General features: G+C 40.8%; 1 protein-coding gene across 1 annotated transcript in view; it reads left to right on the top strand.

The window, feature by feature from the left end:
* ITGAV (integrin subunit alpha V) overlaps positions 1-12813 on the top strand; it is a 47646-nt gene that overhangs the window by 19378 nt on the left and 15455 nt on the right. The window contains exons 7-18 of the mRNA XM_027696486.1: positions 1450-1575; positions 2260-2304; positions 2460-2503; positions 2591-2647; positions 3088-3140; positions 3529-3731; positions 8210-8401; positions 8520-8565; positions 9151-9252; positions 9500-9558; positions 10529-10683; positions 12001-12138. Of these exons, the coding sequence (XP_027552287.1) occupies positions 1450-1575; positions 2260-2304; positions 2460-2503; positions 2591-2647; positions 3088-3140; positions 3529-3731; positions 8210-8401; positions 8520-8565; positions 9151-9252; positions 9500-9558; positions 10529-10683; positions 12001-12138 (1220 nt within the window). The remainder of the gene's footprint in view (positions 1-1449; positions 1576-2259; positions 2305-2459; positions 2504-2590; positions 2648-3087; positions 3141-3528; positions 3732-8209; positions 8402-8519; positions 8566-9150; positions 9253-9499; positions 9559-10528; positions 10684-12000; positions 12139-12813) is intronic.

The following is a 12813-nucleotide window of genomic DNA, read 5'->3' as shown; positions in this document are numbered from 1 at the left end:
AGAGTCTTTGTCAGTAAGAAAACTAACAGAAATATGTTCCTTCATCCTTCAGAATATCTCCTGAATAAGCAGGACAACCACAGATTAAATCCGAACTAATAGTTGTGTAGATGTCCTTTGTCTTTTAAATAACTCCACGATTATTTTAAAGGCATTTTCCCAGGAAGGCAGGATTTGTTTCCATCAGCAGGATGAGTTTTCCTTTAGGATATTTTGCTTCAAAATTGACACGCTTTGTAATTTCTGACATACACCTACAAAGAGTGCATTTTCGAGGGGAAATGTCCCCTCCAAAGAGAACTGCATTATTTTCAAGGGGAAATGTCCCCTCCAAAGAGAACTGCATTATTTTCCTCTGACAGCAGAGATGTTTTGTGTTGGTATCAGTTGGTTTGTGCCACGGGGCACGTTCTGCCTCTCCCTGCACTGCTTGCCCAGAGCATTACCTGTACACTTTGCAAATGTGGACATGGTCAGTATTTGCAGGATCCTTCAGCCTTTAGCTACAGTTCTCCACTCAAAAGAGGGAGCTGCTGCAATCAGGACAAGGCTGCCACACTCTGCTGCCTGCTTTTAATGTAAATACCAATGTTTATTAATAGACTTTCTGCATCAAGCCAGCCTACACGTAGATGCAGCAGCACAGGAGGCTTGTTCCAGTCCTGTGCTTTAAATTCTGAGCAGAATGGAATGATTGAAGCTAAAACTGCAGCTGCAATACAATATAGATTATGCTCCTCTATTCTTTTTTGGCTGAAATGAGCCCTCATCTGCCAAAACAACCTTATTCTCTCATACTGCTTCCAGAAAAGAACAATCTTGGCTCTGAATAGAAGACAATACTGTACTCCTAAAAACTAGATTTTTCATCCTAAACTTTTCTTCCATGTTCTGAGGTGCTGGAGGAGTAGTTTTCCCTACGCTTCGTTATATGTTTGAATATGTATGTGAAGTTAAGTGTTATTCTGAGAATTTTTTTGTGATGATTCAAGTTTTATTTTAAACTCAGAGCAAAGAACGTAATGCAGTCACCACCTAGTGGCTAGTGAAGTGAGAATGGAGGATGTGGGAATGCACTGTGCTCTCCTCATTTGTGGTCATCTTCTCGGCCTCCTGTCTGCCAAAATAAGCTCTTGTGTTATGGGGTTTAGGAGCAATGACTCAGTTCTGTGATACCATCAGCATATGATAACTGAGCATTCCCATTTAAGTCCTGCCTTATATGTAGGAGTAGCTTCTATTTTCAGTGAGAGCTTTTCTTTGTCAATATGTGCATACATTTTTTTGAGGTAGGATGCAAAGTTCCACTTATACCCTTCCTGGTGCTGCTGCAGTATTGTGGAAGAGTTGTTGCTTTAGAAGGCAGCATCCTGTAAATGAGTCCTGTAACTTTACTGGCTGAGATCACACCTTCTGTTTGTGGTTTTGAGCTGTTTTCTTTCTCTTTAGGCCAGCTTATTTCTGATCGAGTGACGGAGATTGTGGCCAAATACGACTCCAAGGTCTACAGCACCAAGTATGATAACCAGCTGGCAACCAGGCCTGCCAGTGCTGCTTTTGATGACAGCTACTTGGGTGAGTAGTGGGAAACAGGAACACCCAGGTGTAACTGGAAAACTCCCTAGCTCTGTTCATATTTCAGTTTAAATCACAGCACTATTAGCTCAACATTGGACAGATAACTGAAGAGCAACATACTTGAAAATGCAGTAATTTATATATGATGGAACCTTAGTTATCTTGCCACAGGCTTGACTGAAAAAGCACCTGATGACCAAATAAATGGATGTATTTCCATGATTTTTCATGCTCTGTGATTCAGGCTGAATATGGGAATGGCCAAGGTGTGATTTTTATGTGAGAAGGTAGTCACATACCTGGTTTTTTTTGAAAAGCAGCTATTTCTAAATAATCTACCAGAACAAAATAAAAATGGAAAATAATTATGTTTGGGAAGAAAAACCATGAAGAGGGTCCCATAGAGGAGTGGGCCATCATAATTTAGCTTCATAGATGTCTAACCAGGTTCAGAAGAAAACAAGGATAGACCAGGGCAGTTCCCAGGATGACAATTTTAAAATTTTCACGTTCTGGTCTCAAATTCCTGGAGCTGTTCATAGTCTAAGCTGCTTTGAGATAATATTTATTCCATTGCATTTTAAGAAGAAGAAGGGAGGACTGTGCACAGAGACCTGTGAAGAGTATGAAGAGAGATGAAAGGTTTGAGGAGGTTTTTAAAGTCTCTTCTTGTCTGTTCAGGTTACTCGGTGGCTGTCGGAGACTTCAATGGTGATGGCATAGAAGGTAAGACCCCTTGCTTCACTTAAAATCATATTAATAGGCTGGGCAGATATTTCAAATAAGTGATACAGTGCACAGGAAAATGCATCAGGCACTAGGAATGAGCTGCTCTGTGCTTTGGGACCTGAATGTTACCTGTGTCTTGCTTTATGTTCCAGACTTTGTATCAGGAGTCCCGAGAGCAGCGAGAACTCTGGGAATGGTAGGAAATTTGAAACATCAAACTTTAAAATAAGTGTAAAAGGTGAATATTGTTGGTATGCTCTAATGTGTGTTCCTTCATGTGCAGGTGTCCATTTACAATGGGAAGAACATGTCTTCTATGTACAACTTCACTGGAGAGCAGGTGTGTAGCTTGACTGAGTGTAGTGGGTGACCTGGAGGCTGTTCCTATGTTGAGACAGTATTTAGGGGACTAGATAATATGATACTCTCTGTGTTATTGGCTTAATTGCCAAAGCAAAATTTTATATAGTCTCTAGGAATTCCAATCTTAATTTTTAAATAAAGGAAATGCTGCCTATTTTGAGCGTTGGGAGAGAGAACTGGGTCATGAAAGGGGAGAATGGAGAAGGGAACTGATTCATTTACTTTGTGAGTAAGAAACAGAAAGGAAAATACAAGGAGAAAGGAGACCAAAAAAATGTTGTGGTGGATATTATCATCTCCTTGAGGTATTTTCTATACAGATTTGTGTAAAGGTCTTTTCCATACAGGTTTGTGTAAGCTTGTTTGTGTTTGTATCACTACAACTGACAAGTTTGGTTTGAATATTTTGTTTTTCAGATGGCTGCCTATTTTGGGTATTCAGTGGCTGCCACAGACATCGATGGGGACAAGTAAGTGCCCTCCTCTCACCACTGCCACCCAACTTGTTTCTGGAAAGAAAAAAAAAAGATACTTTTTTTTAAAAAGTCTTTTCCACAATCTAAATTTCTGTCTTCATTTTTGGTTTAACACATATCTGCACAACACTCTTGCTTTGTTTTAACAAATGCAGTTTTGTTTTTGTATTTATCTGCGTCAACACATGTGCATTCACATACTTGAAGTGCATTAAATTCTTGTATATTTGTGCTTACTCTGTCAATAAATATTTGCCTTCAGTGGAAATTTAAAGGCAGTTAATTTGGATCTTAGTATTGACTTCAGTGCTGAGTTAATCAGATGCTTAAAAGAATGAGTTTTTATGCTGCCACTGAAGAACCTTTTCCTTCTTTGGCCCAGTTTTACAGATCTGTTTATTGGAGCCCCCCTTTTTATGGACCGAGGCTCAGATGGGAAGCTTCAGGAGGTTGGCCAAGTGTCCATTTGCCTGCAGAGATCCTCTGGAGGGTTCCAGACCTCCAAGCTGAACGGCTTCGAGATCTTCGCGCGCTTCGGCAGCTCCATCGCCCCCCTGGGGGACCTGGACCAGGACGGCTTCAACGGTAGGACATCCCTGATTGCTCAGGGGTTCCCCTTGGTAGGGGGCTCAGAGCCAGCACTCTGACTGTGGATTCTGCACACAAACACTCGGCATTCTTGCCATGGCTGAGTGTTGGACACCAAGGTCTAGACTCCTTTCGATGCTTGTATGCTACTCCCAGGAATGCTAACAGGAGTTCCATGGATGCATCGAGCAGAGACTATGCCATTGCAGCTACAGCATGGATGACTTGAGCTGTTACACTGGGCAGCTCGTTGCTTTCTGAGTGATAACTACAACAGAAACTTTGATGAAATGCTCAACTCTCCCCTTTTTGACTTGTTAGGACGTCTGCAGTAGAATTTTCCCGTTTCCGTTGCTTAAAGCTGACTTTCTGCTCCAGGAACACAATGGTGACTAAAAGGAAGGTTTTGTTTCAGAGAGCTGGTTAAAAATGTTCTGATAAAAGAGAAAAGTCCATTTCAAAATGGGAAGGTTTGGTGAAAATATTTCATACTAACTACAGCCCAAGAGCTGAGTGTCTCGAGCGAGTAATTGCATGAGAAGTCTGAGGCTGACACAACTGAAGCTGAGGACTCTCAAACTCGTTGCCTGTGCTTCTTGTTACTTTAGGAATTTGCTATTTTCACTTAGGAATTCAGAGCAATGAAACAGGCAAGAATCATGTAGTTTTGGGATGGAGACTTCCAGGAATCCCAGGGAGAACACCTTGTTATGCACGTCATACTCCAGTGTTGCCTTAAGAGTTGTAGGAATTTGAGTTTCACCAAAAATGCTCATTTTTTCCATTCTGCTTGCAAGATAAGTATTTTCTGAAAGATCAAAAATTACAATAGGCTGATGTTTCAAATTCTCAGGTGGCTCTTAATTTATTTTCTACGAAATCATAATGTCATAAAATAGTTTGAGTTGGAAGGGACCTTTTTAGTTGGTAATAATATGCAGAATTAGTGTGAAGATGTGATATCACTGCAACTATTTACAGAAGACATTGGAAAGGTTACAGCTGATAGCCAAAACTCTAGTGCCCTGATGAAGTTATCCCAAAAATGTTTCCATCATACTTCAATCTGAAATAAACTGTAGGCTAGAAAATCGTAGCAAAAGCTGCCTCTTTTTAATTACTTTGCTGTTATTTAGTCTGTTGTAAGAGAAAGATTCCAGGCAAACCTTCAAACTAAGCTTGATAACCATTCCACAGATTCTGCAGTTTCCTCTCCCGAAACAATTTGGCAGCATATTAAAAGTAGCATCCTGCAATCCTCTGAAGAATCCTTAGGGTTCTCCCTCAAGAAGAACAAGGACTGGTTTGATGAAAATAATCAAGAAATCCAGGAATTGTTGAGGAAGAAGAGAACCGCCCACCAAGCTCACCTTGCACTGCCTTCCTGTCACGCTAGAAAAACAGCCTTTCGTCTTGCTTGCAGCAAGCTCCAACAGAAACTCCGTGACATCCAGAACAAATGGTGGTCCGATCTAGCTGCAAAAACTCAACTATGTGCAGATACAGGGGATCACAAAGGATTCTATGAGGCCCTGAAAACAGCATACGGGCCTACATACCAAGTCCAAAGCCCACTACTCAGTGCAGATGGTCAAACGCTTCTGACAGATCAAACCTCCATTCTGAATAGATGGTCTGAACACTTTCAGACTCTTTTCAGTACCAACCGTGTAGTACAAGACTCAGCAATTCAGTCCATCACACAACAACCAGTGAAATACGAATTGGATACTGCCCCCACTCTAGGAGAAACCCTCAAGGCCATACAGCAGGTGAAAATCGGCAAGGCAGCTGGGGTTGATGGAATTCCACCTGAAGTCTGGAAACATGGGGGCCTTGCACTCCATGCTAAATTTCATGAGCTTGTGGTGCGCTGTTGGGAACTAGGCGAACTACCTTCAGACCTTCGTGATGCAGTCATCATCACCTTGTATAAGAAGAAAGGTACTAAATCAGACTGTTCAAATTACCGTGGTATTACTCTGCTCTCCATTGCTGGCAAAATCTTGGCAAGAATACTCCTGAACAGACTAATACCCGCTATAGCAGAAGAAATTCTACCTGAAAGTCAGTGTGGCTTCAGAGCCAACAGGAGCACCACAGACATGATATTTGTTCTCAGACAACTGCAAGAGAAGTGTAGGGAACAGAACAAAGGTCTCTATGTAACCTTTGTCGACCTCACCAAGGCTTTCGATACTGTGAGCAGAAAAGGTCTTTGGCAGATTTTGGAACGTTTAGGTTGTCCCCCCAAGTTCCTTAAAATGATCATCTCACTTCATGAGGATCAGCACGGCCAAGTCAGATATGGCAACACACTTTCTGAGCCCTTTCTAATAAAGAATGGTGTGAAACAAGGCTGCGTTCTCGCTCCTACCCTATTCACAGTCTTTTTCAGTATGATGCTTCAAAGGGCCTCGGCAGACCTCGATGATCAGGACGGTATCTACATTCGATATCGTACTGATGGAAGCCTATTCAACCTAAGGCGACTGAAGGCCCATACTAAGACCCTAAACCATCTTGTCCGGGAGCTGCTCTATGCTGATGACGCCGCCCTTGTTGCCCACACAGAAGCAGCTCTGCAGCGTTTAACATCCTGCTTTGCAGAGGCTGCTGAGCTCTTTGGGCTGGAAGTCAGCTTAAAGAAGACAGAAGTTCTCCATCAGCCTGCACCTCAGGAAGTCCCCCACCGTCCCCACATCACCATCGGCCAGTCAGAACTCAATTCAGTCCAACAGTTTAATTACCTAGGCAGCCTCATCTCCTCAGATGGTAAGATTGATGGGGAGATAGACAATAGGTTAGCGAAGGCATACAGTGCTTTTGGAAAACTCCATAAACGAGTTTGGCGTAATAAACACTTGAAGAAAAGCACCAAGATCAGTGTTTACAGAGCCATAGTGCTGTCTACTCTTTTATATGGTTCCGAATCATGGGTCATCTACCGCCACCACCTGCGTCTCCTAGAACGCTTCCATCAACGCTGCCTCCGTACAATCCTTAACATCCATTGGTCAGACTATGTGACCAATACATCTGTTCTCGAACAGGCAGCAATCACAAGTATTGAGGCCATGCTCCTGAGAACGCAACTGCGTTGGGCAGGGCACATCTCTAGGATGAAGGACCACCGCCTCCCTAAGATCCTGCTCTATGGTGAACTTGCCACTGGCTGCCGCAAGAGAGGAGCTCCAAAGAAAAGATACAAGGACTCCCTGAAGCAACAACTCAGCCTCGGGCATATTGATCACCATAACTGGTCCACTCTGGCCTCTAATCGGGAGGCCTGGAGACAGACCATTTATAACGCTGCTGATGCTTTTGAGAAGGCACGCAGGATCACTCTTGAGGAGAAAAGACAACGCAGAAAGAATCGAACCTTGCAGAATATACCATCTAAGGAGTCTTTCTGCTGTGTCTTTTGCAACCGGACTTGCCTTTCTCGTATTGGCCTTTTTAGCCACCAACGCGCTTGCATGAAAAATGGGTAGAGCCCTTCCCAAATCTTCGTTCGCGAAGCCTAGCCATGATTTAGTCTGTTTGTTTTGTTTATTGCTCTGCCTCACTTTGGGAGTGTTAATTAAAATACTTTCCATCACAGTGTGGTGCAAGATTGGAATTTTTACTGGTGTCATAAAGTTTGTGAATATAAGTCAAAAATACAAAACAGTAAATTTTGAGTCCTTACTCTCTTCATCAAACTTTCTAAAATTTAAGTAAAGAGGAAGGAAAAGTGAAACTACTCTGTATAGTGTTTCATGTTTGGTCTTTGACTTTTGATTGTTGAATGTACATCATATTTGCACTTCTAAAACTGTCCTTACCTTACAGTCTAATTAACATTTTGTTTATTACTGTTTATTAGTCATTGAAAATGAGTACTCTTAAATTTATTAAACTTTAAGAGATAGAATAATTGTACTAACTGGGAGTTCTCCATAAAACATATTGCCAAGCCATGTTCAGGATAGACTGGAATTTCATATTTACCATTGGTTTAGGATGATTTAAATTTTCCAGAATTATTAAAATGTCACACCCTTTGGAGGAACATGAGCGTGTTAACGAAACGGGAAGAGAGCCCCACTTAGTTTTGTGATTTGGCACCAACAATTACTCATTCTGGTTGTTTTAGTAATCTCACAAACATCTCAAATCCATAAGATTTGGCTGCAAGTCAGTTATTGAGGTGCAGAAGCGCTTGCAGAACTATTTCTTTCCCTCCTTCCCCTCCCTTCAAGTCTGTGAAGGGTTCTTGTTAAACATTTATACTTTCTAGAAAAAAACAGCATCCAATTAAAAAAAAACAACCAAACAAACGTTGTTGATGAGGGTTTTAAAGACTGGTTGCATTTCCTCCCTCCTGACACACCTTGAAACTGTAAAGTCAGAAGGGATTGACTGATGTGAGCCCAAAGATGTTCCCCTACTCTGCGCCTGGAGATGCTGACGGTTCTTCTCTTGGCTTTCAGATATTGCAGTGGCTGCACCGTACGGTGGAGAGGACAAGAGAGGACTTGTCTACATCTACAATGGAAGAGCAAGTGGTTTGAATGCAGTGCCATCCCAAATTCTGGAAGGGCAGTGGGCCGCTCGCACGATGCCACCCAGCTTTGGGTACTCGCTGAAAGGAGCCACGGACGTGGACAAAAATGGATATCCAGGTCCTTTGCTCCAAATGCACTTTAAATAACTCAACCCAAAGAGCAGACCCGCCTGACAAGCAGCATACTTTAAAGAAATACATTGCAATGTGTAATAATGTGTCTCCTTTCTTCCTAGACTTGATTGTTGGAGCCTTTGGTGTTGACACAGCCGTTCTGTACAGGTGAGGATCCCGCTGTGCCTCTACCCAAGTGCAAGCAGGGGCAAAGCTCAGGGGGGTTCTCCAGCTAAAAAAGAAGGCAGGATCAGTCTGAAATTCTGCTGCCCCACTCCATTCCAAAATGCTGGAGGTGAAAAAAAAGGTTATACTGCTGTTTTCACTGAGTATACCTACAGTCTGCTCTCTAGAATTCATCATTATCAATGTAGTCAAGAGGAAATATAAATAAGCTGCCTTTGAGGCTTTCTGAGTGACAGTTCCCTAGATTCTGACACATACAGGGTGCTGCTAACTATTACACTGAAATCCCAATGTTCTCATCCAAACTTGCTCATTTTGGGACAATACCTTATTTGTTAGTGCTAGAAAGAGATAGGACTTCTCTTTACACAGTTGTCCATGTTCTGACTGATGGGAATGAAAGGGCACAGAAAAGCTTCCCGCTTTTCCCTCATCTGCTCAGTGATTATTTGTTTTTCTTGCGGTTTCACTAAATATTGTGTGTTTGTATATATTTCACAATTTGATGGGGAGGGTATTGTCTAATGTGGTGTTGAATGCTGTTCCAAGAGGATGTTTTCTTTGCAGGGCTAGACCAGTTATTAGAGTAAATGCTGCTCTGGAAGTCAATCCAACCATTCTAAACCCAGAAAACAAAGCCTGTTCACTGGGAGATGTAAAAGTTTCTTGGTAAGCAGGGTGTCTATGTTTTCCTTTGAGGGGAGGGACTTTTCTTGGGTTTTATTTTTGTAAGCTTCCAGTTTTAAAGAATTCAGGAAGTGCAGTCAGCTAATAAGGAAAAAGACATAGATTTTTTTTGCTGAAAGAACAGACAATACAAAATAAGACCTTTGAACAGAAATAAACAGTGAAGAATTTTAGAAGAAAACGGGAAAAAAAGTGTGTGAAATAAGTATTTTCTTTTCCTCCAAAACAGCTTCAAAGTAAAGTTCTGCTTAAAAGCGGATGGCAAAGGAAAGCTCCCCAACTCCCTCAGTAAGTTCTGCTTGTTTCAAAACTTTAAATAAAGCCTTTGTGTATTGTTAGCAGACATGAGCACAGGTCATTGTTATTTTCATTACTGAAACAATTGGCTGCCCTTTACAGCACCCTTGGTAGGAGTACATCTATGTGACTGTCTTCAGCAGGGTTTTTTGGCTGTGGTTGTGTAGAAGTTGGTGGCATTTGGTCATACTTGGGACTTAAAGCATATGTTCAACTATGTGGTTACGTAGTGGTGGAAAGTCCTTTGTGTTTTACAGAATTTCGAGTGACTCTCACTGAGGGGAGTTTTAGACAAGAATATTCAAGTATTGTTAGGCCTGGGAGATACAGGCAAGCCACAGGGGACTTCTCCCATCTCTGTTGAAATCATAACCTTCAGATTGATTTCACTGACTGTTTTTTGTCAGATTGCCTGGATCAGAATCAGGAAAAGATTGATTCCAACAGGTTTTTTTAGTGGTCTCCACGAGGTTTTGTAGAGTGGCAGGCAGCCTGCTGCAATCAGGTTTTGTCTACTGATTCTAAAAGCTTTTTCTTGTTTTCTTTATGGCATGTATAGAGGTGCTGTGATCTGAGAAAGCTCATATTTTGAATTTCATTACCTGTATCAAATATTTGAAGTAATCAGATTAGCAAGAGAGTTTAAATATACAATTGCTATATGCAAGATTGCTTTAAAGATTTCTAGGGGGGGAAGATTTGAGCTTTGTTCTTGCAGTTCTATAGCAATTATAAATTATAAATGTGTCAGTGCTCTTCCATGTTTCTAGACTTTAAGGAAAAAGCAGAGTCCAATTTAGGACAGCAACAGTGCTTGAGAACCAATGTAGTAACAGATTTTTACACTGGAAGAACTGGAATTTTTAAGCTGAAATCAGTGTTCAGCTCCAATCCTGATGGGAATCTGCACTGTGTTTAATGGAATGAAACGTGCCTGACCCAAATGCTTTGCCTTGGACAGATTTCCAAGTGGAGCTGCTGCTGGATAAACTTAAACAGAAAGGAGCTATAAGGAGAGCTCTTTTTCTCCACAGCAAACAGCCCAGCCACTCTAAGAACATGACTATTACAAAGGGGGGCAAAATGAACTGCGAAGAACTCGATGCCTTCTTGAGGGTAAGTAGCCATTTATGTTTTTTTAGGCAAGTGGTTTTTGGTGCCTTGTCTATTACAAGTTCCTTGTGTTAGTTGTTAAAAAAAAATAAAATTAAAAAAAAATGCTGGAGAAACTTGATATTACTGGGACTGAGGTCCTGGTCCCTAAAGGGATTGGAATTTTAATTCAAAATTTTGTTAGCGAACTTCATGAATGAATCATCTAGGCACCACATTAATTGTGATTTCCAAGGAATATGAAACTCGATAACTAAAGGTTGTCCATCTACTTTGGAGGTAAAAAAATAAAGAAAAATATGGATCTGCAACTAAAAAGCCAAGATCAGCAAATAACAGAGGAGGCAGAGAAAGTTAAAATATTAAACTTGCTTTTTCTCAGTCTTTCTGTTTTAGTCCCCACAAATGTGAACAGATACTAACACAATTAAAAAGTGTAACCCAATAGAAGAAACAGTATGTAGCTATGTAAGTTATATGCAGCTGAGATTTATCTCTGAGTGCTATAAATCAAACATAAACACTACTTACTTTCCTCCCCAAAAAACCCTAATAACCCAATTAAAATACTAGTAATCATAAAAGATTCATGGAGGATAGGTAAAACCTTTCTTTCACCTGCCTTGTGTGTGGGATGTATACAGAATTAGACCTCTTAGATGTCAGTGTCAGTAAAGCTTTTAACACATTTCCACCTGAAATTTTCATAAAGAAAGTAAAGATACATGACCTCCATGAAGTTACCTTAAATGGGATGCAAACCCAGTTGAAAACTATACCTAATCAATGGGTTTCTGCCCACAGAAGATATGTTCTGAGGTAAGATCCTGAAATGAGCTGTTCTACAGTCAGTAATTTCCATTAGTCTCAGAAACGAAGCAGAGCTTACACTGATCAAATCTGTGACTGACATAAAGCCAAGAGCTGGTTTGTAACTAATCTGAAAGGCAGGATCAACATTTGACAAACAGGATGATTTGAAATTATCCAGATGAAAGTCAGCAGCTCCAGAGTGCAAAGCAATGATTTTAGGATAGAAAAAAAATTCGTAAGTCCAAAGATGAGGATCTTAGAAGCCAACGGCATTTTGCCCGACAGGAAAGAGTGGAATTGTTGTAGCCCTTAGTTTCCTTGGTATTAGAGTTCTGTGACTGAATAGTCCTGTATGCTCCAGTTTTCCATTTGTTAAACAGGCATGTTGCTGCAGGTTTCCTGACAAGAGATTTTTCTAGTTTGGAAAGAGCTCAGAAGTTTTCATGTTGTTTCGGCCTCCTCGTTCCTACTATGTTTTAATTGTTCTGTTTAATTGCTTTTCCTCAGGATGAATCTGAATTTAGGGACAAGCTAACTCCCATTACTATCTTCATGGAATATCGTCTGGATTACAGAACAGCTGCAGATGCAACAGGATTGCACCCTATCCTCAATCAGTTCACCCCTGCTAATATGAGCAGACAGGTACATTGCTCACACAGCCTGTGATGAGAGAGCTCAGCCTTCAAAACTCATATTTACCTTAGGACTTCTGAAAAATTAAGATACCTAAATGTACAGCTAGGCTTTGGTCTTTGAATTACGGAAATATTGATGGTTATTGTAAATTTGGTCTGCTCTCTTTGATTTTTTTTTTTTGGTTGTTTTTTCATCTCTCTCTGTATCAAATTTCTTTTAGCACTGGACTTTCTTTTCACACATCCTAATTAACAGTTTCCTGGAGAAAAGCAGTTAGAGTAGTACTGAAATTGTTAATCTTGAAGGCTTGGAGTGTTTCATCCATTGCTCATATTGTGCTGCTCTATGCACATTATGTTTATCCCTCTAGTTCTCTTAAGGTAATAAACTTAGATTTTTCTACTTTTGCCCTTTACACAAATTTTTTTCACTTGGTTTTAAAGAGGATAGTGGAGGAGCAACTCCAGTATGAACAGATTATTCAAAGTATGGAAAGATGGTTAAGGTGTAGACACTAGTCCTAGAATTGCAGTGGGGCAGGATGAGGCACAGTGCCCTGTATGTATTCATTTGTTCTCTTCTGAGACTGATGACATGAAAATATCTAATAACCAGCTATTCAGAATTTTTGGTTTTTAGTTGTGGTGAAACAATATTATTGGAAATGTATGTTGGAACAGA

This window comes from Neopelma chrysocephalum, unplaced genomic scaffold (genome assembly GCF_003984885.1).
Source record: "Neopelma chrysocephalum unplaced genomic scaffold, ASM398488v2 Primary Assembly neopelma1_107, whole genome shotgun sequence".
NCBI lineage: Eukaryota > Metazoa > Chordata > Aves > Passeriformes > Pipridae > Neopelma > Neopelma chrysocephalum.
The sequence above is the reverse complement of the archived record's forward strand: the minus strand, read 5'-3'. Positions and strand labels throughout refer to the sequence as shown.